At 37.4% G+C, this 24,237-nt stretch overlaps 2 protein-coding genes across 9 annotated transcripts; one reads left to right on the top strand and one right to left on the bottom strand.

Moving 5' to 3' along the window:
* Nucleotides 1-1,646: 1,646 nt before the first annotated feature.
* LOC121970110 (F-box protein At5g39450-like) lies at nt 1,647-14,803 on the top strand. Of its 8 annotated transcripts, XM_042520568.1 has the most exons (9): nt 1,647-1,801; nt 10,623-10,748; nt 10,920-11,010; nt 11,144-11,192; nt 11,529-11,631; nt 11,728-11,884; nt 12,322-12,401; nt 12,515-12,693; nt 12,822-14,803. In XM_042520568.1, the coding sequence occupies exon 9, from the start codon at nt 12,890-12,892 to the stop codon at nt 14,690-14,692; it is 1,803 nt and encodes a 600-aa protein (XP_042376502.1). In that variant the 5' UTR covers nt 1,647-1,801; nt 10,623-10,748; nt 10,920-11,010; nt 11,144-11,192; nt 11,529-11,631; nt 11,728-11,884; nt 12,322-12,401; nt 12,515-12,693; nt 12,822-12,889; the 3' UTR covers nt 14,693-14,803. The 8 variants fall into 8 exon arrangements, with proteins under 8 accessions (XP_042376502.1, XP_042376505.1, XP_042376507.1 ...); XM_042520571.1 differs by having other exon boundaries at nt 10,623-10,744; nt 12,322-12,693; XM_042520573.1 differs by having other exon boundaries at nt 11,536-11,631; nt 11,740-11,884; nt 12,322-12,693.
* A 5,517-nt stretch (nt 14,804-20,320) lies between these two features.
* Nucleotides 20,321-21,601, bottom strand: LOC121972484 (protein FAR1-RELATED SEQUENCE 5-like). Its single transcript, XM_042524147.1, has one exon. The coding sequence runs from the start codon at nt 21,599-21,601 to the stop codon at nt 20,321-20,323; it is 1,281 nt and encodes a 426-aa protein (XP_042380081.1).
* Between the last annotated feature and the right edge of the window lie 2,636 nt (nt 21,602-24,237).

Here is a 24,237-nt window from a genome sequence, read left to right as displayed (position 1 = left end):
ATCATTCATGATGAAACAAGGGGGAATGAATCCCCTTAATTCTCCTTTTTAAGTCACGGCAAAAGATGAAGAAGAGGGAGAGAAAAGAAGGAAGGCAAGTTGCCTTTCTCTTGCTCTTTTCTTGTTTTCTTTTGGCTAGCTTTTACTCTCATCCTTATCATGAGTTTCCCTCCTTTGCTATCAATATATTATTCCTATCCCAACTGGTTATTACCCATTAATCCTATCATTTACATTATGAGAGGTTCAAGGTTCAATCCTTGACAACTCCCTATTTTTATTTCTTTTTATTTCTTTTTGGTTCAATATTCTACTAATATTTTTCTAAGGCAAATTCATCATTCTCTTATTTTATCTTAAAAGCTTAGTGGGTGTTACACAGCCTTTGCACCGTTGTTTTATTTCCAATCTTTGTGGTGTTGTTGTATTTCTGCTTGTGTACTGCTGCCGTATTTTGACCTGCATGTCGATGTCATATTATGACCTGCATGTCGCTGTCATATTTCGACTTGCATGCCTCACCTCTGGACTCATGCCGCATCTGGCCCTATGTTGTCACCTTCGGACCCATGCTGCATCCGACCCTGTGCCGTCGCCTCAAGATCCATGTCGCATCTAGCTCTGGGCCGTCTTGTCCGACTTTGTGCCATCGCCTCCGGTTCCGTGTCACTTCCGGTTCATTTTTGTGGGTCTGGTATGCTTTACATTTAGTCATTTCATTACAACACTATTTATCTTTCTTTATTTCTATCACTAGAGGCTGATTTGAATGTCGGAGGATCAAATCAGGATAACCCTCGATCTGATTTCTAACAACCTTATAGGCATCATTCATCGAAGACTTTTGGACACCTTCGGTCTTACTTTTTTTTGGGTCCGGGTCATAGAGACTTGGTCAGTATTTCAATCACATCATTTGACGATCTATCCTTCTCAACTTTTAGATGGGATAAGCTATAATTCTAGGCATGTTTAGCAATTTTATTAATGTTATAATAACTATGATTGCATGATAACATTGGAATACAAATATTTTCTCCTTTAGGAATGAGACATGCAATAAGAGAGAGCTTAATAATTATTTTTGAAAAAAAAAATGCTTCTTAAGAGTGTTTTTTCACACATATAACAAATAACATAATTTTTTTTATCCCTGCATATTTCTAATATTACTTGAATAATTTTAAGTTCATAAACTACTATTTTTATTGTATATTTCTAATTTTAAATTTTAATGTTGTTAAAATAATTTAGAAAATATAGATCCTTCTTACACTAATTTTGAATTCTAAAACCTTCTGGTCTAAGGTAGGAATGCATGTTAAGTATGAAATATTTGTAAATGCTAAAATTTAGATAATTTATATAAAAAAACAATGAAATCAAATAACATATTAATTCATAATTTGGTGTCATAATGAGATTTGAGATTCGAATCTCAGTAAAGGCGAGGTAAATTCCTCACTTATGTACTAGTCACTATTCTAAAGACAGGTTAGTAATCGTCCGTGATTTACTTTCTCCGTGTTAGCCCTGAGATAAATTGACGGAGGTACTGGGACGAACATATTAATCTTTTGTAATAATATTAATTCATAATTTAATATTCAAAATATTCCTTCTGTTTTCGCTTTTGTAGAAGAAGAGCATTAATTAGGGATGAAAGGCTATTGGAAAGGTACCAAAATCTGGCAGTCATGGACAGAGAAGCCCCCTCGTTAGCCCACGCCGCGCGTCGCCTGCAGCTCCGCCACCGTCGCTGCCAAGGTCCGTCGCTGCCAAGGCCGGAGCAGACTGTAAGGTAAGGTTTCCTATCTATGTTTCTGTTTCTTTACGTCTGGGAGTATATTAGGGTTCTACCCAGCGCTTTTCTTATTTACACGTGAGGACTCTCCTCCTCAATGCTAACAAGTTGTGTTAGTTTCAAATATTTGGATAAGGATTGATCTAACGAAACGAAAACATAGATAGGAAAGAAATCGTTTTCCTCGATTGCAGCTTGCCTGTTTTTTCTTCTGTCGATAAGGTTACATTTGTGCCCGCTGTGCTTCAATATCATTTGGCGTATGGATTGGTCTCTATATTTCAAAGCTGGATGATGTATTAAGTTTTTATATATATATCTATATATATAATTTTTCAACCTTTGATCACGCGGTGTTCCCATACGACTAGATGAGAAACCTGGAGAGGAAAAGGTTAAATCACTCTCAATAATTCCGAATTTAAACTCTTGACCTTTAGCTGGAAACCTTCCAAATTTAGTTTACTTATCAATAGACCAAACAATTGTTAGTGACTATTAATTATTAAAATGCACGAATAAAAGAAAAAAAAACAGTATGTTAGTTCAATATATTTGGTAATTTCTATTTGCTACTGTTCTCATCTTCATGGTAATATTGGTTGTGACTTGTATCTATGCGTATCAGTTAAAGGTTGATAGAAAAAAAAAATAACTATAATTTTGGAAGTGATCTAGAAAAAATTTCCTTCTTTGCATTTTTAAGCTTCATATATGAGAATATGAGATTGTTTCTTGTTAGTTCCAATTGAGGAACAGTGAATGAATAGTTGTCATCTTCTTAAATTTTAGTAACTAGAGAAGTATCTAATGGCTATTGTACAATGATTTGATGAAATCTACCCATCCCTTATTATGATATTTAGCAGATAGCCACTTCATTTGACACCACTATTAGTACTGAAGATGTTACCATAGGCTTGATCAATCTGTTGTCAATGTTTTACTAAGGCCATCCACATTAGAGTTTTTAATTTCTTATGTGGAAGTGAGATATTTTTCCATATTAGAGTACTGGAGATGTTTTACTAAGGCCATCCACATTAGCCTATTAGATTTTTGCTTTTGCATTTTTTTTGTTTATTACATGTTAATTTGCATGCCAATGTTTTGAAATTTGATCATCATTATTTTTTGTATAGTTGTTTTGTTCATATGGAATATCATGAAAATCATAATTTGGCTTATTATTGGAACTCGACCTTCAGGAAATGAATTAAAAACGGAATTCCACCTCTTCATTTATTTAGTACAGTAATTGAGAAGATTGAAAAGTTGCACTTTGTATCAAACGCCTTATAAATTCATACATTCTTGGTAGAATGGTTTCTAAAATGACAAATAGTAAACTCACACATTGCACAAAATCTATTAAGTAAAATAATCTACCCCTAGGGCGTAGTATAGACGGTGGACGTGACATCTCTGGTGATTACATCAGGGGTCGATTTTTAGGAACTGACGATTTAGGGTTTACCTCACCATGCGTCTAATGCCCGTGTACCTGCATTTACCTTCCTTCATATTCATGGGGCAGACACTAGGGGGACCGTTATGATAGCGGATCTACTTTTATTAAGTAAAATAATCTGATTAAATAAATTTTAGAAATTTGAGTATATAATTAAACATTTTCATTTTATTTAATGTTAGGTATAATGATTTTGCTTTCATTTAAATATGATATAAAAAATAATTCTACAATTGACTTCAAATATTATTTTAAAGTTTTAAAACAATGTAAATACCATAATATAATCATAAATAGTTGCACCAGACACTTCACGCCTGGGTTGGATACTCGTATCCTCATTTGCGTAATATAGGTGTGGATGTCCATTAGTGATGTGAGTCCAGAAGAGACATTGAAGGGAATTGGGGGACTCATGACGAGGTCTAAGACTAAGAGAATGAAGCAAGCTTTGGAAGGCTTAATAATGGGGCTCAAGGAAAAGGAGGATCAATGCACAAGGGAGGTAACAACTAAATGGATCACGTTCCTTTAAATTGAAAGTGAAATTGAATCAACATGAGGACCATTTTCGTATGCATTTTTGGGGATTTTTTTCTAAAGTGACTTTTGATGTCCTTTGTGGGTTTTTAATGCATTTTTGAGAGTTCCTAAGCTAGTATAATAAATACCATGCATGCATGGTTGCATTAAGCTAGTATTAGTGATTAGCGGATAATAAATACCATGCATGCAAGCATGATATTTATTGCATAATTAGTGCATAGTGGATCTTAAGGGATGTTAAATAGGAGAACTCTTGTATGGAAAATCAAGTAAGTTTGAATGAAAATTTTAGTTTCTCTTTGGTGAGAGCTTCCTTCTAGTTCTTAGGCAAAGAACTAATTCCGATCTTATCAAGGCAACTTGTGGCGATCAAATCCTATGACTTATCACTCACCTTCTCATCTTGCTTGAGTGTGGCGTCAATACCCTTCCCCAAGCTAAATTTCAAGGCGATCCATTTATAAGGTTCCTTATCATTTGGTATCAGAGCCTTGGCTCCTTGATTTTCATGTTTGTGTCTTGTTTTCATCTTTGTTCTTGTCCATCTTTGTTGATCTCTTTGTCCTTATCTGTCGTAAATTTCTATTTACTATTTGGGTCCTCAACTCAAAAAAAAAAAGGAGAATTCAGAAAAAAAAGAGGAATCATTAGTCATTGGTTTCTGATTAAAAAAAAAAAAGAAAAAAAAGGAGGATTTGAGAATTGAAAGGACTCAATATTCTTTCTTTGTGAAATTTGAATTCAAAGATATTCCTTTCATTGCTCTTGATCGTTGCTGAATTTCTCATTTTATCCGTTTATTTCTCTTGTTCTACTCATATTTCTCTTGTTGGTTTCTTGTTCACTTGATTGTATACTTGCTGTCTTGAGAAAGACATTGATAAGGTTCTTTCCTTAAGATCTTATAAAGGAAGCTGAGTGGATAAATTTGAGTGCAACCACGTGAGTAGAGTGGTGAGGTCCGTCTAACATTTCTTTTGTAATTTTCCTTGTCATCTTCTTTTTTTTTGCAAGCATGAGTGGGGAAAAATCACCTCATTCCCTTAGGCGAGATCTTAATAGGCTTCAAATGGAGGCACTTACTCAACAATTTGAAAGAATGCTTCAAAGACAACTTGAAGAAATACACGAAAGGATGGACCGACTTGAAGGAGAAAACGTTTCCAACCGTGGGGGCAATTCTAATCATGAAGAATCTCGTCAAAGTGACTCATTCTATGATTCACCAAGAGAAAGAAGGAGGCATGAAGGGGGAAGAAGACGTGAGAGAGGAGGTAGAGACCATAGACGAGAAGATGATCTAGGAGGTGTGAAAGTCCAGATACCTTCCTTCCAAGGGAGGAATGACCCCGAAACATATCTTGAGTGGGAGATGAAAATAGAGCAAATCTTCTCATGCCACAATTACAATGATGCAAAGAAAGTAAAGGTGGCTGCCCTTGAGTTCATCGATTATGCCTTAATTTGGTGGGATCAATTGCAAAAGGAGAGAAGAAGGTATGGAGAGCATCCTATCAACACTTGGGACGAAATGAAGACTTTGATGAGAAGGAGATTTGTGCCTTCCCACTACCACAAGGAATTGCACAACAAATTGCAAAGACTCACCCAAGGGAGTAGGAGTGTGGATGATTACTACAAGAAGATGGAGGTGGCTTTGATTAGGGCCAATATTGTGGAGGATAGGGAAGCTACCATGGCTCGGTTTCTCCATGGCCTAAACCGAGATATTGGAGACATTGTGGTGTTACAACATTATGTGGAGCTTGATGACTTAGTGCATCAAGCAATGAAAATAGAGCAACAATTAAAGAGAAAGGGCGTTATGAAGAAATCCTCTTCTCCAAACTACTCTTCAAGTTGGAAGGACAAGCCAAAGAAGGAGGGTTCTTCTTTAAATTCTAAGGAGGCAGCAAGCACTAAGAAGCCTATTCCTACTACCTCTTCTTCCACTTCTAAGAGTAGGGATATCAAGTGTTTTAGGTGTTTGGGAAAATGTCATATTGCATCTGAATGCCCGAATAAGAAGACTATGGTGGTGAGGGATAATGGGAGTATCTCTAGTGAAGAAATTTCTTCTCATTCCTCTTCCTCAAGCGATGAGGAAAATGATGGAGCAGCCTATGAGCAAGATGGAGATCTCTTGGTGGTTAGGAGATTATTGGGAAGCCAAGCCAAGGAGCATGAGGAGGACCAAAGAGAAAATATTTTTCATACCCGCTGCCTTATTCAAGGTAAGACATGCTCTATGATCATTGATGGCAGAAGTTGTACCAATGTGGCAAGCACTAAGTTGGTCACCAAACTCAACCTTAAGACTACACCACATGCAAGACCATATAAACTCCAATGGTTAAGTAATAGTGGTGAATTGGTAGTGAACCAGCAAGTGTTGATTAATTTCTCCATTGACAAATATGAAGATCAAGTTCTATGTGATATTGTGCCTATGGAGGCAAGCCACATTCTTCTTGGAAGACCTTGGCAGTTTGATAGGCGAGCTCACCATGATGGATTCTCCAACAAGTTCTCTTTTGTCCACAATTCTCGCAAAGTCACACTTGTACCGTTATCACCTAAGGAGGTTTGTGAGGATCAAATAAAAATGAGAGAGAAAAGAGAAAAAGAAGAGCGAGAGCTTAAGAAAAAGAAAGAGTGTGTGAAAAAGAAAATACTTGATTTTGAGGACAAAATTCAAAAGAAAAGAGAGAATGAGGAAAAGAAAGAGAGAAAAATAGAAAATTTGTTTACAAAAGGAAGTGAGGCAAAGAAAACTTATTTAACAAGGTAGCCTATATTTCTTCTTTTGTGCAAGGAAACTTGCTTGGAATCTAATACTAACTCCTTGCCTAGTGATGTTGTTGTTATTTTGCAGGATTTTGAGAATGTGTTTCCCAAGGAAGTATCTCACGGTTTGCCTCCAATGAGGGGGATTGAACACCAAATAGACCTTATTCCTGGCGCTTCTCTGCCCAATAGGCCAGCTTATAGGAGCAACCCTCAAGAAACAAAGGAAATACATAATCAAGTAGAGGAGTTATTGCAAAAAGGATGGGTCAGAGAAAGTTTAAGTCCTTGTGCTGTACCTGTAATTCTGGTGCCTAAAAAGGATGGATCATGGAGGATGTGCACTGATTGTAGAGCCATTAACAACATCATAATTCGGTATAGACATCCTATCCTTAGACTTGATGATTTGCTTGATGAATTGCATGGTGCTTGCTTCTTTTCTAAAATTGATTTGAAAAGTGGGTACCATCAAATTAGGATAAGGGAAGGGGATGAATGGAAAATAGCGTTCAAAACCAAATATGGATTGTATGAATGGTTGATAATGCCTTTTGGGTTAACTAATGCACCAAGCACTTTTATGAGGCTTATGAACCATGTCTTACGAGAATTTTTTGAAAAATTTATGGTAGTATACTTTGATGATATTTTGGTATATTCCAAGAGTTTTGTTGAGCATATTGCACATCTCCAATCTGTCTTGCATGTCCTTAGAAAGGAAAAACTATATGCTAACTTGGAAAAGTGTTCTTTTTGCACTAATCATGTGGTTTTTCTTGATTTTGTCATAAGTTCTAAAGGAGTGCAGGTTGATGAAGGGAAAGTTAAGGCCATTAGAGATTGGTCAACTCCTAAAACTGTGAGTGAGGTTAGGAGCTTCCATGGGTTGGCAAGTTTCTATAGGAGGTTTGTGAAGGATTTCAGCACAGTGGCAACACCCCTAAATGAAATTGTTAAGAAAAATACGGGTTTTAGATGGGGAGAGAATCAAGAAAATGCATTTCAAACACTTAAGGATAAACTCACACATGCACCTATTCTTGCTTTACCTGATTTTTCCAAATCATTTGAAATTGAATGTGATGCATCTCATGTGGGTATTGGGGTTGTTTTACTTCAAGATGGTCATCCCATTGCATATTTTAGTGAGAAACTAAGTGGCGCCACTTAGTTTCTCACTAAGTGGAAATTGTATGCACTTGTTTGAGCATTGCAAACATGGCAGCATTATCTTTTGCCTAAAGAATTTATCATTCATAGTGATCATGAATCTTTGAAGTATTTGAAAGGGCAAGGGAAGCTCAACAAAAGGCATGCTAAATGTGTCAAATTTCTTGAACAATTTCCTTTTGTGATTAAGCATAAGCAAGGAAAGGTAAATGTTGTAGCAGATGCACTTTCAAGAAGGTATAACTTGTTAGCTACACTTGAAACTAAATTGCTTGGCTTTGAACATATTAAGGAATTGTATGTACATGATAATGAGTTTTCCCAATTATATGCTGCGTGTGAAAAGAAATCACAAAATGGGTTTGTTAGGCATGACAACTACTTGTTTAAGAATAACATACTTTGTGTGCCTAGAGGATCCATGCGTAAATTGCTAGTTAGGGAAGCACATGAGGGGGGTTTAATGGGACACTTTGGGGTTCAAAAGACCTTAGAAATGCTGCTTGAACATTTTCATTGGTCACACATGAAACACGATGTGCAGAAATTTTGTGCACGATGCATTGTGTGTAGAAAAGCAAAATATAAGACATTACCTCATGGACTTTACACGCCTTTGCCTATTCCTAATTTTCCTTGGACTGACTTGTCTATGGATTTTGTTTTAGGGCTATCACGTACTCAAAAAGGTATGGACTCTATTTTTGTGGTAGTTGATAGATTCTCCAAGATAACACACTTCATTCCTTGCCACAAAGTGGATGATGCAACTCATGTGGCAGATTTGTTTTTCAAAGAGGTGGTAAGACTTCATGGCATGCCTAGGAGCATTGTTTCAGATCGTGACACCAAATTTTTAAGCCATTTTTGGAGGACCTTATGGAACAAGCTGGGAACAAAGCTTCTTTTCTCCACCACATGCCACCCACAAATTGACGGCCAGACTGAGGTGGTAAATAGGACACTTTCTACTCTTCTTAGAGCAATTATTAAGAAGAACATTAAATCTTGGGAAGAATGTTTACCTCATGTTGAATTTGTTTATAATAGGGCGGTCCATTCTACTACTCAATTTTCTCCTTTTGAGATTGCTTATGGGTTCAATCCACTAACACCTCTTGATTTGCTTCCTTTACCTAACACTTCTTCTTTAGTTCACAAGGATGGCAAAATAAAGGCAGAATATGTGAAGAAGCTTCATGAGCAAGTTAAAGCTCAAATTGAGAAGAAAATGGAGCAATATGCAAATCGAGCCAATAAAGGGAGAAAAAGAGTTGTCCTTGAACTTGGTGATTGGGTGTGGGTTCATATGAGGAAGGAACGGTTTCCTACCCAAAGGAAATCAAAGCTTCAACCAAGAGGCGATGGGTCATTCCAAGTGTTGGAAAGAATTAATGACAATGCTTACAAAATTGATTTGTCCGGTGAGTATGGTGTTAGTGCAACATTTAATGTGGCTGATTTGAGTCCTTTTGATGTAGGTGATGAAGACCTAAATTTGAGGACGAATTCACCTAAAGAAGGAGGGAATGATGTGAGCCAAGAAGAGGCATTGAAGGGAATTGGGGGACCCATGACGAGGTCCAAGACTAAGAGAATGAAGCAAGCTTTGGAAGGCTTAATAATGGGGCTCAAGGAAAAGGAGGATCAATGCACAAGGGAGGCAACAACTAAATGGATCACATTCCTTCAAATTGAAAGTGAAATTGGACAAACATGAGGACCATTTTCGTATGCATTTTTGGGTTTTTTTTTTCTAAAGTGACTTTTGATGTCCTTTGTGGGTTTTTAATGCATTTTTAAGAGTTCCTAAGCTAGTATAATAAATACCATGCATGCATGGTTGCATTAAGCTAGTATTAGGGATTAGTGGTTTCATTAGTGGATAATAAATACCATGCATGCAAGCATGATATTTATTGCATAATTAGTGTATAGTGGATCTTAAAGGATGTTAAATAGGAGAACTCTGGTATGGAAAATCAAGTAAGTTTGAATGAAAATTTAAGTTTCTCTTTGGTGAGAGCTTCCTTCTAGTTCTTAGGCAAAGAACTAATTCCGATCTTATCAAGGCAACTTGTGGCGATCAAACCCCATAACTTATCACTCACCTTCTCATCTTGCTTGAGTGTGGCGTCAATACACTTCCCCAAGCTGAATTTCAAGGCGATCCGTTTACAAGGTTCCTTATCAATATTCATGGGGCCGACATTAGGGGAGACCGTTATGATAGCGGATCTACTTTTATTAAGTAAAATAATCTGGTCTATCTTGTTTTTATTTTTGTTTTTTTTTTTGGACCTTGTGAATTTCATGATTTTCAAATATTACGTGTTCCTTGTTGTGTGTGTAAGTCATCCCATTCCTCCTCCATGATGAATGTAATTGAGTGTATTCCTAGTTGTGTTGGTTATCTATTTTCCCACTTTCAAGCGTAGTTTTAATTGTCATATTATTACAGCATTAATAACCTAAGAAAAAGGAGATTTAACTTGGTTCCTGATCTCTAATGAAGCTTGAGTTCGGGCCATTGAGAACTTGCACAAATCAAATCAAAACAATGCTTTAGGTAGAAAACAAATAATATCAAGATTAACTGAAACCTCCAAAAATGAACATTGAGCCATTGTATACTTCTACTGTTTCTGTTTGGGTTGTTTCAAACTCTATGGGACTGGACTTCAAGACACAATGCCATCAGAAGCATGCCATTGCATTAACTGCAAGAGACGATGATATTCTCTCGTGCATTGTCAAGGAATCTTGGATATCTTTTTTGAAGTGTTATTTACTTTTCCCAACTTTGCTGTTTCTTTATTCTATTTTTTTTCTTTTCTGTAGAGAAATATTAGAGAGATGGTTGCATCTGGTGCTTTAGCGAAACAACAAACTGCTGATAGGTTTCAACAAATAAAAAAGGAAGTTAATGAGATCATCAGAGCCCCTTTTTCTCAGCCGAATTAGTAGGTAGATTTTGGCTTTGTTATAGTAACTATGCTCTAAGTTTCAGGGTATGCTATCTGATGTTTATTTGCCTGAGATAAACTAATAGGGTAACAATAGTTACTGTTTTTATTTTTTCTGATGTTTTCTTAATAGTTGACCAAGCAACAAGATGGTTCAACTGATGCTTTTCAGGAAATCAGTAACGATGGAGCAAGATCTTCAAAAGAAAAATTTGTCATGAGCACTGTGTTATAAGACATATCTCTATGATTTGTATGTTGAGGTACAACTGTTTTCTTTAATTTTTTGAGCTTCCATATGAAGTCTAAGACAATGTTAACTTAATTTTAACCAAAGCCATAGATATGGTAGAGAAACTATATTTGCAAATATCTTAATCAATATTTTATTTTCAGGGAATGGTCAAAAGATAAGGGCCCTCGCTGCAGAAAGCTCTATGTAGAGGTAAGCTAATATTCCAACATCTCTTGATCTGATCTCCTACGATTACTATTTGTCTTTAAAAATCTCCTTTTGATAACTACTGATCGTATTGGGGAAATCATTTCTTTGATATCAGTTTTTTCTTTTTTACTTTTTTTCTTTGTTCCTTTCATGAACTTAAAGATTGTTGATTAGCATATTTCTTTGAAGTCTTCTTATTTCAAGATGGTGATCCTGATTGGTGGTTGTTAAGAAGATTCAATTACCTAGCCATTTTCTTTCGCCTTTCCTTTATATTTTTTGTTAGCTCATTTCATCAACTTGATTTTCTGTTTTCATATTAATCCAAAATTCCAGCTTGCAGAATTATGGCCTTAGTGGCTACATGGATAATGTTAGACTTAAAGATGCCATTTACAGAGCAAAAGGAAGGAGAAGCGCACTTTACAGGCAGCATAAGGTCATAATTCCAAATTTAATATGCCAACTTTTGTTCTTAAAAGGCTATTTCTTATTCTCTGCAAGTGCTTTTAGAATCTCATTTTGGCGTTTTTAGGGGAATTGACAGGCTCGCAGTGAAGAGAAGTCGAAGAGGCAAAAGTTGGCTTCGACAACAGGAGCAGAGAAGCTTAATCCAACTGCTCAAGTTCTAACTGGACGAAAGAAAGCCAGCATCGTTTGATAGACGCTGAGCATACAAGCAAAAAATCCTGGTTAGTAGTGAAAGTTTTGATAGACTTTGCCGACTTTATTACTAATATCAACTCATTAGGTTCCTTCTTAACAACTCCCTTCATACTCACATTTGGCAATTTCGAATTTGGGATATTATAAGAAATTTGTTTCAATCAAACCTTTCGTCGTTGGAGTATTAGAAGATGCCGGGATTCAGAGTGATCTTCAAACTTGTCAACCATCAGCTTTGCCATTGTGTTATTTTTTTACCTTCTTTAAAAAAAAAATAAATGTGTTAAAATGCTTCTAAGATAGTAATATGTTGATCGTCTGTCTGATCTCATCAGATTTATTTTCACATGATGCGATCTGCCTCGTTATTGTTGGATTAATTAGCACTTTAAATTATTCAGCCATAAAGATTCTTCCTAGTTCCTACATTTATTTTCAAACCTATCTTCTTCTCGTCTTGCAGATCAGAAAATGACTGCAGTGGACGATGATCCAGTCAATGGAAGATGGCGTGCAAATAATTGTTGGCGAAGTTCATGATTGGTCTGGTGGACTACCAGTTCCATCATGATTTTTATTTCACAACTCTTCTCTTATCCCATTAATTAAGCTAAGTTGGAACCTCACCTCAATTCTGTCTGTTCCAATTATTCAAGGTATATCAAGGAGAGAAGACGGCAAAGCTCGCTGTTACAATGCACGTCAAAGTGATCTGGCGTCATCTCACTCCCATGTGGATTGTGTGTGAGCATTCGATGGATACCTCATCACGCAATTGATAGAAGCGTCTGTCAGGGCGCTTGTCATGGGACCTCGTGGTCAGACAAGACTACTGGTGAGAGAAGAAAGAATTAATCTTCGCCACTTGCCTCGATTTCTCTGCTTACATAACGTCACAGCATAGTAAGGGTAATAAATGCCTCTTCAAAGATGGATTTGGCCCTCTCTTCTCTGTTTCCATAGGAATCGGGAGCGAGGCGCCGCCTTCATGGCTGCGGCGTCCTTCGGAGCCTGAGATAGCGATCGTGGCGATGGAAAGGGGCCGCCTTTGGATGGAGAACTGCGGCTCCCGTCTTTTCCTGTCGCTGCCGGACGACGTGCTTGCGCTCATCTCGGATCATCTCCGTCCGGCCGATCTCTGCGCGCTGAGCCTTTGCTGCCGCGGTCTCCGACCGGCGATCGCCGCCTCCGAGAAGGTCTGGCTTGCGCAGTGCCGCCGTCTCAGCCCGCCGCCGCATGCGCTCCCCCTCTGGCGCGAGGGCGTGCGGTCTTACCGCGCCCTCTGCCGCTTCCTCGCCGCCGTCGCGCCGCTACTCGGCGTTTGGGTCCACCAGAACCCCGAGCTCGGCAACGTGGTGTGCGTCCTCTGGGGATTCCTCTCCGTCGTCGGCGTTCGCGTCATACCTCAGGAGCTCGGGCCGCTGGGTCTCGACGAGGGGCCTCTGCTTTGGGCGCCGGTGTTTGAGATCCTTGCCGACGACGATGGATCTCCCTCCTGTTTCTTTCTCCATGGCCGTGGCGAGAACGGAGAGGAATCCCTCTTCCCCGGCTCCATCGGATCCATCGACTCCTCCTGCAACATCCTCCTCCTCGAGGTCGAGGCCCGCCACAAAGAGACAGGCTTTCATCAATCCTGGATCTTCTCATCCATCGCCGACAGCAAAGATCCCACCTTTGTGAGACGACTTCGCCGGTGTGACACCAACACGGCCTCTGCTCCCGCTGCAGCACTACTGCCTCCTCCGCTCATCCCATTCGCGCGACTTCCATTCAGCGATCGTCGCGGGCTTCTAGACCGAGTGGCTGGCAGAGTCGCCCTCGATGTCCCGCCGGATCTGACCGCCGCTCCTCTATTCGATCATTGTGACAACGCAGAGCAGTTGGCCCATCGCCGGTCTGTGATCGTCAAGATGCACAAGCAGCTGAACGGAGGGCGAATCGATTGGAAAGACTACCAATTGGAGGAACGCTCGGCGCAGCACAAAAGCGCTGCGAATGGAGATGAGCTCCACCACCACTACAAACGAAACGCCCTATTCTCCGTGGCAGCGTACTTTAGAGACGGATTCAAACAATTCATCGCCAGGTCGAATCCCCGTGATTTGACATCCCACAAGAAGCACCCGCCGCTGCACCAGTTCTTGATGCCCGGCGACAGCCTCGGTCTGAGCTTGCGAGCTGCGCACATGAGGTTGACCACGTACAGAGCGTGGCCCGACATGCACGACAACTGGTTCGCTCTCTACAAACTCCGTATGCCGATCCCAACCGCCGGTCACGAGCTCGCGGGGCTATGGGGTGGCACCTTCGGCTGGCCTCCGGCGCGGCCGTCGCAGGACAAGCCGGGGAAGGCTCTATTCTTCCTTCGTCTCACCTACGAGGAAGAAGAGGGACGGCCTCTTTTGGTCGCCACCAAGCTACTGGAAGGCACCCACTACGTCCTTCACCCCAATGGCTCCGCAATGTTCGTGGCTAAGGTCGACGAGGCATCGTCGGATGCATTCCCGTGGGACAACGACGGTGAGATGGAAGTGAAGCAGAGTTACACCGGGGAGGGAATCGCCGGTGGGTACGGATTCCGGTACCCTGGATGCAAGCCCGGCGCCTTGTTCGTGCTCCAGAACGGGCTGCTCGCGTTCGTGTGGAAGGAGTCGAAGTCGGTACTGATGCTGCAGAGGATCGACCTGCCGGAGCTGCTCAAGAAAGGAGAAAGAGTGGCGACGCTGCCTCCGGTCGCCAACTTTTGCTACCTCACCAAGTCCTACTCCAATGTCTTTGTTGGCGTTCACAATAGCAGCAGTTCAAATGGTTCATGTATACACCACGCTATCTAATCTCTGAATCAGGCTGTGTACATTTTCTACTTGAATCTGATTGTTGTATTAATGTGAGAGAGCGTAGACAGGAATTCATGGCAATCAATAAAGAGAAAGTAGTTTGGCAAAGGGAGAAGCATCGTCGTCTTCACGGCATTCGTCTCAGCAACTCACATCAAAAGCAATTCACCTGGTTTTGATCCTGGATCAAGCTCTCTTATTGCAATGCCCTAATCGAACCAGGTGACAAATTGCCCACTATCTCACAGTTGGTTCACTTAGAAACGCATTCATTAGAAGGGGCCTACATTTTCCACTTATAAATCTGTCACACTTTTTCCACTTCAGTGTGTGTTTCAACGGAGACGTCCGACTTCCCATACTATGAACATCTTAACTTTTTGCAAAAGTAGAAGTTGACTCTAAGGTGAGGTGGGGAGCTTTTTGAATAATCACCCATCCTCAATTATTTCACAGGGTGTATTCAATTTTAGATTTTAAATTATTTTTAATGACTTTTATACATTTTAAAAGCGTACGAACCTTAGGATGTATTTGATTTACATGTTTTTCATTTTTATTTTTTAAAAAATGTACATTTTAAAAAAAATGATGTTTGGTTATATTTTTTGAAAAATGCACATTTTGAAAATTGATGTTTGGTTGTATTTTTTGAAAAATGCACATTTTGAAAAATGTTGTTTGGTTGTAGTTTTCATGTTTGTTTTCTAAAAAGATCGATAGTATTTTTGAAAAAATAGAGAATGGTGAAAAATCATTTTTTATTTTTTCAAAAATATGTATTTTCTAAAAAATGAAAATGGAACCCTTAAATTTTTATAATCTCTATACAAATTTAGTGGTATTTAAATTAAATTTTTATAGAGTTTTAAAAAGTTGAATTTTATTAATATATGACTTTTTAAAACTCTATAAAAAAAAATATGTGGGTATTCAATTTCTAATACATTTCTAGGAATTCTTTTAAAAAATTTTGAGTACAACTTTAAATCATTGGTAAACTTTAAAAAATAAAATAAAAAGTCATTTATTCATTTTTGAGATTTTTATAGACTTTTAAATCAACACGTCTCTTTGTTTTCTATACCATCATCGCATCTCTTTTTTCTTCCTCTACGATTTTGTATTTTTCTTGGTCCTAGTTCGACCTCTTTTGTCGTTGAATCCAAGCTCCATCTGTTAATCAAGCGCTCTTTTCTCGTTTCCTTGGCTTTTCTTCAATCTCTCTTGTAGGCATGTGAATATTTATTGAGATTACACTGTTTGACTTTATTATTTTGGTTTGTTTGAAAAAAATTATGATGCTTTGTATTTTTTTTGAATATGTTGATAGAAGCATCCATTCTCGTACGAGCATCAACTACCTTGATTATTATGCGATCGCCGATTTATAGCTTTTCTCGTGTTTTCTGTAAATAACTATTGAAAACATATCACAAATTCTCATTATTTTTTTAATTATCTTGATATTTGATATTCATCTTGTGTATCATTAAAAAATATTAATTAATTAATTATGTTTAATTAAAAATTTAATTAATAAAAAAAACTAAAATAAACATGGAGAAATTTTACTTTTATTTTTTTATTATTTTTTTATAATTTTTAAATTAAAACAGAAAGAATATGAGAATAATATATTTTTTTCTTAATAGTCATATTTGACGATAAATTAGATAATGACTTATAAAATATTATTAAATTATGAAATTTATAAATTAAATCTTACGCTAAAAATCAATGAAAATTATTAAATCTTTTAATTGAATACACCCCTTGTCTACTTAACTAGAAGTATAATTGATCAGATTTTATATTCTCCAAATTTTTTTTATTATATTCATCCTTAAGGGATTTTTAACTTTCACCTATCCTCGTACTTATTTGGGGGGCGGATCTTCATGTCCCGATTTCCCTGGTCCGCCCCTGGTCCGCACTGGTGATATAAAATCACCCGCACGTGTAAAACATGTGCCACGCTCCAACTAGGAAAAGCCAAACGCCCTGCCCTAGCCTCGTGATTTCCTTCTCCTCGCGATTTCTTCTCCAGCGCCGCCTCCTCCCAACGTTGCCTCCTCCGCAGCCAAACCCTATGTCGGCTGCGGCCTCCCTCCGAAGTCGTGTCCCTCCCGCGACCTCCCTCCAGCGCTGAAGCCCTAGCCCCGTCGCCTCCCTCCAACGCCGGAGCCGTAGCCCCGTCACCAGTTGCCATGATTTGTGCTGCAAAATCTGCTTTGTAAAATCTACCTGATATTTACAAAGGGAGATCTCAAGGAAGTCAGTGAAGAGGTTGCCAAGTACAAGGTATCAACGAAACCTTTTAGCTGGTGTGATGCACTATCGTTTACACTCCAAACCTTATTTCTAGTTTGGTGGGGAAAGTTCTTTTATTCATGTGTCCGCTAATAATTTCTGTAATACCTAAATTTCTCATTTACATGCTATCATCCTTATACTCAACTGATGATGCGGTGGGTTGAAATAAATTGTTTAATCTATTATATTGTTTGATGCTCTTTGGTTGGTCTTGTTATCTCGCTAACTTCAATATACAATGAACTTGCCACAGTGTTTCAAATTAATACCATGATAGTTTATCTTGTGAGAGCATTGGTTGATTCTCTCCATCCTTACTGATTTTTTTTTTCATAAAATGAATACTTTTGTCTGTGCTATGTTGTATTGATTTAGGTGGAAATAGTCTAATCTTTTTTGGTCCCGAGCTTAATCCTGCTATGTTAGATATACTTTGGCAATTGCCTCAGGCCAGAATAAAATGTATTAGTATTTATAGATGCTTCTAATTCTGTAAATTTTTTAAATGTCTTAATTTCATTATCTGATTCGGCAGTTTTGATTATCAAATTAAATATCTTATTTTGATTATATAATTTGTCTTTTTTTGCATGTTAGTGTTGTTCAGGTACAAGGAAAGAAAATCATGGCAACTGGCTCTTCATCAGCATCATCTTTCACTCGAAGACGTATGAACGATGAGCAATGTGACACTCCACACATATTATGTCATTGTGGGTTACGAGCTACTCTCCAAACATCATGGACGGAATCTAATCCAGGAAGGCATTTTTTTTCATGTCCAAAATATAGAGTAAGTTTTTGTTATATCAACACGGTATTGTGAGTTTTTAAATTATTGAGTTTTGATTAAGTTTATTTGAAATTTACCAAAAGGGATGTGGCTTCTTCTTATGGCATGACCCAGAATTATCAGAGAGAAGTAAGACAATTATTAATGAGTTGAAGATAATTAACAAAAAATTAAAGTTAGAAATCAATGAATTGAAGAAAGGTACTAGTTACGGAGGTGCAGGTGAATACAATGATGTTCTGGATGATGGGAACAACAATCATGTAATTATGTAGTTGAGTGATGAGATATGTTCATTGAATAGAAAATTTAGAGTTGCTATCATTGTAGTTGTATGTATTTTGATTGTGATGATGAGTATGTGGTTGATGTAATTTATTATTTGATGTAATTTGATATTGTGATGTAATTCTAAATGGTGTGACACTTATGTGACACTTGTGACATTGTATTAATGGCATTGGCTTTATGGAATGGTCATGGTTCTATTTCTTTTAGTGCTTAATTTACTGATTTTTAATGTTGATTTTCTGAATTGAACTCTTGTTTTGTAATCATGCCTTACTTGACTGTAAAGAAGTATACAATGGAGAGGCTTGTTGATCTGCATCAATTGTATTGCTTGAAGAGCTCTGATGGTTCAACAAAATTCTGCATTTGGAAGCTCTGCATGTGGCTGTCGTTTGCCTTGCCCTCTTGCTAATTTGTAATAGGGGGATACAACTTTGAATCTGTTAAAGAAAATGCCAATTGAGGATGATACATGGAGGCGAAGATTTGGTCCTTGTTGAATCTAAAATCTACCGAGATAAATATAACCAAGGTAAACTGAATTGTCCTCTGATGCACTGACGAATGAATCAGCTGTAAACAGTTTCAGTTTGGTTTATGGATCTGATGGATGCTTTGAGATTGGCTTTGATTGGCGTTTACCTGGTTCATGTTCATTCAGCTCATTTAGGTACTGCCTGTTACTCGGCGATTATTTTTGTTCAAATCGACAAAAATGAAGTTTCAGGAATGATCACAGTGATCATACAATGCTACTAAATTTTTGTCAAACTCCACCAAGAGTTTTGTACTGACAACTCAAAGAAAGGATGCTTGATTATGTTGCTTGAAGAAATGTTTGAATATAATGTGGTTATGGCTCATGGAAGTCAAAAACAACAATTGAGTAGATCGTCATAAAACTGCAACTCATTTTCTTTATGCTATCCATCCATACAGTAGAACTCATCAACAGGAAGCATTGATACTAAATATATGCTCTGCGTTCACAAACTGAAAATAAGGGTTCGACAAGCAAAATTCTGCAGGTTGTTTGTCCAACCCAGCAGCTTAAAACATCAACAGCACACATCTCATTTAATCAAAATTCTCAGAAGTGGACAAATACATCAACTTTGGGTGACAAAAAAATTACAAAGTTTGATTCTTCATCAAAAATCCAGCTCCACCACGATTCCACATTAGCATTCCACATCAACATTCCACATCAAACTAAAGAAGTAAACTCAAACTAGCTCCACCCTGATTTTGATTCTTTATCCATAAGTTTTCACAAAATCCAGCCCATCAAAATTCTCCAGCTTACAAAAACTACAAAATGCACAATACTTGAAATTATAGCATTACATACACACTTTAATCACCAAACCGAAGGAAAAAAGTCACCATACCTTTTGTAGCATTATTCCATGTAATTTGTCGAAAAATAACCAAGATAAGAAGGTTGATGCACCTATGACATAATAGTAAAACATTATCAAGTCAAAAACAAGTCAAAAGGATTATAATAGTAAAGCATTATAAACTCATCCAGTAAAGCATTAAACTCATCAAAGAAAGCATTATAAACTCATCCCGTAAAGCAATATAAACTCATCCAGTAAAGCATTAAACTTATAAAAGAATTTGTGGACTTATAAAGCCCATCAAGTAATGCATTAAACTCATCCAGAGCACACTGATTAAACCCATCCAGTATTAAATTAGGTCATCTAATAAAAAATTATGAACTTGTATTAAAAATAAATACCTGAAAAAGTTGTGATGCTAATAATGGTAGAAATTGAGTCTCGGTCAGACTAACACTATCATCGGAGCTACCAATTGTTGGCACGGAATTTATAGGCTAAAACAAAAAAAAAATATAATTTAACATAAAATCTCTTAGATTAAGAAAGTCAAACAAATACTAACTTGCTGATTGATCCGGTCATATTGTACGTTGGTCATGCTGGAAATAGTTTGATCTACATCCTGTGTATACAAAAAAAAAGATTGATTTAAGTTGTTCAAATTTAACAACAAATAATACCAAATAAATAAAAATTTGGAAGTTATGGAGTAGAAACCATTACAATCGTTGAAGCTTGATTTGTTTTACTCGATGCTTTTCTTTTCCTTGAATTATTCTCTAACCCACCTTTCAACCTTTTACCTGAGATTGTTTTCTTCTTAGTTTTAATTCCTTTCACTCTAGTAGAGTTCCCTTCACCATAATCAAATTCTCAAGATTCTTGGCTCACTTTTGATTGTTGGATATTGGATTCATTAACTTGCAACTTATCATCCACCATCTTACACAAGCTCAACATAACATCTTTAACAACCTTGTAAGTGTCATCTCTTTCTGCTGCCTTGGTAACCAACTGAACATTCAACCCACACAAATCTTTGTATCGCATGTTTTGAAGTACTTTTGGATCCAAACTAGCATTGTTGGTCATTGAATCATTAACTCCAAAATATCTAATTTTTGCTTTTATTGTCCACCTTTTCAGTACATACTGACTTGGGATCTTCATGATATTATTCCACGTAAATATTTTCAGAATATGAGAACACAAAATTCCAGCAAATTCATATTTTTTGCAACTACACTCAATTTTTTCAGATTTCTTATCAAGTGTAACTATATGATGGTTTCTCTTTTTGTGAGGAGTAACTTTATATTTTGTAAATGTATCAACATCCTCACAAATTTCAAGACTAGAATCATGAGATAAACACCACTCTTGTTGAAAACACTTGTATACCTCAGGAGTATAAATTTCACTAGCATGCTTTAAAATCTCAATTGGAAACATTAAATATGGAACAATTGTACTTGATCTGAAATCAGCTTTCAATTCCTCATATCGACGATCATCAAGGAGTCTTTGGAAGTGATTGAAGAAGTCTAAAAACTTGTGTTTGTAAGTGACATATTTTTTGACAATACTATTCATACTCTTACTTCTTTGGGTTGTAGTCATATCTGCACAAAACATTTGTTGTCCATATACTAAAGCCCATTTTTTCTTTATGTTGTACATGCGCCTCAACCAATCATTGTCTTCAAGTGCATACTTGGCCAACATCATGCTCCATGCTGAAATAAATTCTTCCTCTTCATCAAAATCATATACACAAGAGGCAAAATCTTTAGAAAAGTCTCTAAACTGAGAAAAAACTCCACTCAAATGTATGACGGCGTTTTGATAAATGTGCCAAATGCACAAATGATGATGTGTTTCAGGCCATCTAGAAGCTAATGCCTTTGTCATTGCTGCATCTTGATCTGTAAGAATACTGATTAGTTTTTTCTCACCCATAACTTTAGTTAATGTATTAAACAACCACTCAAAAGTCAAATTAGTTTCATCATATAATAAAGCAACACCAAAAAGTATCGATTGTTTATGATGATTTACACCCACAAACAAAGCAATTGGCCGACCTTCATTATTTTTTCTGTAGGTTATGTCAAAGCAAACAACATCTCCAAAAGTAGCATAATCAGCTCTCATCTTAGCATCAGACCAAAAAATATTAGTAATCAAATCATCTTCATCAACTTGAATAGCATAAAAAAAATTAGGATCATCAAACTGCATTTGCTGCAAATACTCCAATACACCCCCTGTATCCCCAACTCTCATATTTATTGTTCTTTTGGATCGCAAGTAGTTTATGTAATCCTCAGGAATAAATCCTAAATTATCCCTCCCACCTACTTGTCTCACCATAAGATCATGAGATGCTTTTGGGGGGATTCCCACATCACTTGCAATCTCAATCTATTTCGCTGCAGAAAAAGATATATTTCTGTGACTTCTATATAGGTGAGTTTTGTTTGGACTTGAGAGATAATGATTATACTCTTTAACAAATTACACCACAGTAAACTTGCTTTTTCTTCAATTACTAATCTTCATTTTAGCCTCACAACCAAATCTAGTTTCATCACGACTTGCTTTGACATAAATATCTCGTTTGTCTTTTCCTCTTTTGCCTTGGGCACAACAATAAAAAACTCTATCAAGTAATTTACCGGATTTATCATTGCGGATTTTACCTCTCCTTATGCCAAATCCCACTTTTTTAGCATATGACAAATAAAATTGATATGCATCTTCTTCTGTATCGAATTCCAACCCCATTTGTGGTATATCTAAATCTGTTTCAATGTTTAAGCCTATAAAATCAAACAAACAAAGAAAAATGAATTTATCCAGTAAAATTCGATATATTGAAACTCCATACATTCCCAATATGAATCTTATTACCTTCATCAATAACATCAAAGTCCCCTTCCCGACTAGCTTCATTTTCGTTAAAATTCAAATGACGACAACTCGTAGATTCACCCTCCATAATAATTACTTTGAGCCGGCTGAAAAAAAACAATGAATTTTGGTCTAAAACAAAGTGATAACTCATTGTTTGATGGTGTAAATTTTGGTCTAAAACAAAGTAACAAAGTGACCACAAGGACAACTCATAGTTTGATATAGTTCCAGTGGAAAAAAAAAGAAGATTAAATTCGCATCGAACAATAAATATTTAGACAAAAGCGGCATCAGATTAATAAATCTGCAAATGTAAAATCAATGAATCACCTAGCAATAAAAAAACATTTTGAATATGAAATCAACCATATTATGTTGGAAAAAAAAAGTGTTCAATAATTCGTTGATACCTTGTACTTGGCAACCTCTTCACTGACTTCCTTGAGATCTCCCTTTGTAAATATCAGGCCAACAATAACATCAATTGGTGCTACAAGTCTAACACGAGCAGGAGCTCCCAGCTGTACAGATAGATATACAGAATTAGAAGCATCTATAAATACTAATACATTTTATTCTGGCCTGAGGAAATTACCAAAGTATTCATTTTATGAAAAAAAAATCAGTAAGGATGGAGAGAATCAACCAATGCTCTCACAAGATAAACTACCATGACATTAATTTGAAACGCTGTGGCAAGTTCATTGTATATTGAAGTTAGCGAGATAACAAGACCAACTAAAGAGCATCAAACAATATAATAGATTAAACAATTTATTTCAACCCACCGCATCATCAGTTGAGTATAAGGATGATAGCATGTAAATGAGAAATTTAGGTATTAAAGAAATTATTAGCGCACACATGAATAAAAGAACTTTCCCCACCAAACTAGAAATAAGGTTTGGAGTGCAAACGATAGTGCATCACACCAACTAAAAGGTTTCGTTGATACCTTGTACTTGGCAACCTCTTCACTGACTTCCTTGAGATCTCCCTTTGTAAATATTAGGCAGATTTTACAAAGCATATTTTGCAGCACAAATCATGGCAACTGGTGACGGGGCTAGGGCTCCGGCGCTGGAGGGAGGCGACGGGGCTAGGGCTTCAGCGCTGGAGGGAGGTCGCGGGAGGGACACGACTTCGGAGGGAGGCCGCAGGCGACGTAGGGTTTGGCTGCGGAGGAGGCGACGTTGGGAGGAGGCGGCGCTGGAGAAGAAATCGTGAGGAGAAGGAAATCACTGCAAAAGGTGGAACCGCCACCCTAGCGGCCCCCTGGGCCTGGCCCCCCAAGATTCCAGAGGGAGTAAATCACGGTTAATGCTGGGCAAGAGAGGTGACTGGGGGTCGCAGGAATTTTTGGCACAGCAGACCAGGATTTTAACCCCGTGTGCAACTGGCGACCTTTGACCCCAGAACCTTAGCTGCAAGAATCAGGCACCTCTCCAGCTGATCCAGCCCGTGGGGGCGCGAGGAGAAGGAAATCGCGAGGCTAGGGCAGGGCGTTTGGCTTTTCTGAGTTGGAGCGTGGCACATGTTTTACACGTGCGGGCGATTTTATATCACCAGTGCGGACCAGGGGCGGACCAGGGAAATTGAGACCAGAAGATCCACCCCCCTTATTTGAAGATCAAATATAAATACCCATGAAAGGATTGAATATTCTTTATATTAATAATTTTCTTTATTCCTTCCCACTATCATCATTATATTTGAATTAATATCACATAAAAAAATATATAATTCAATAAAAATATATTAACCATTCTTAATTTAATTATATCCAATAAAAATATATTCAACACCGACCAAAATCGTTAGTGGATTTTAAAAAACCAAAATTATCATATATATATATATATATATATATATAT

The sequence above is a fragment of the Zingiber officinale genome, chromosome 4A (assembly GCF_018446385.1).
Source record: "Zingiber officinale cultivar Zhangliang chromosome 4A, Zo_v1.1, whole genome shotgun sequence".
In the NCBI taxonomy this organism is placed as follows: domain Eukaryota; kingdom Viridiplantae; phylum Streptophyta; class Magnoliopsida; order Zingiberales; family Zingiberaceae; genus Zingiber; species Zingiber officinale.
The sequence above is the reverse complement of the archived record's forward strand: the minus strand, read 5'-3'. Positions and strand labels throughout refer to the sequence as shown.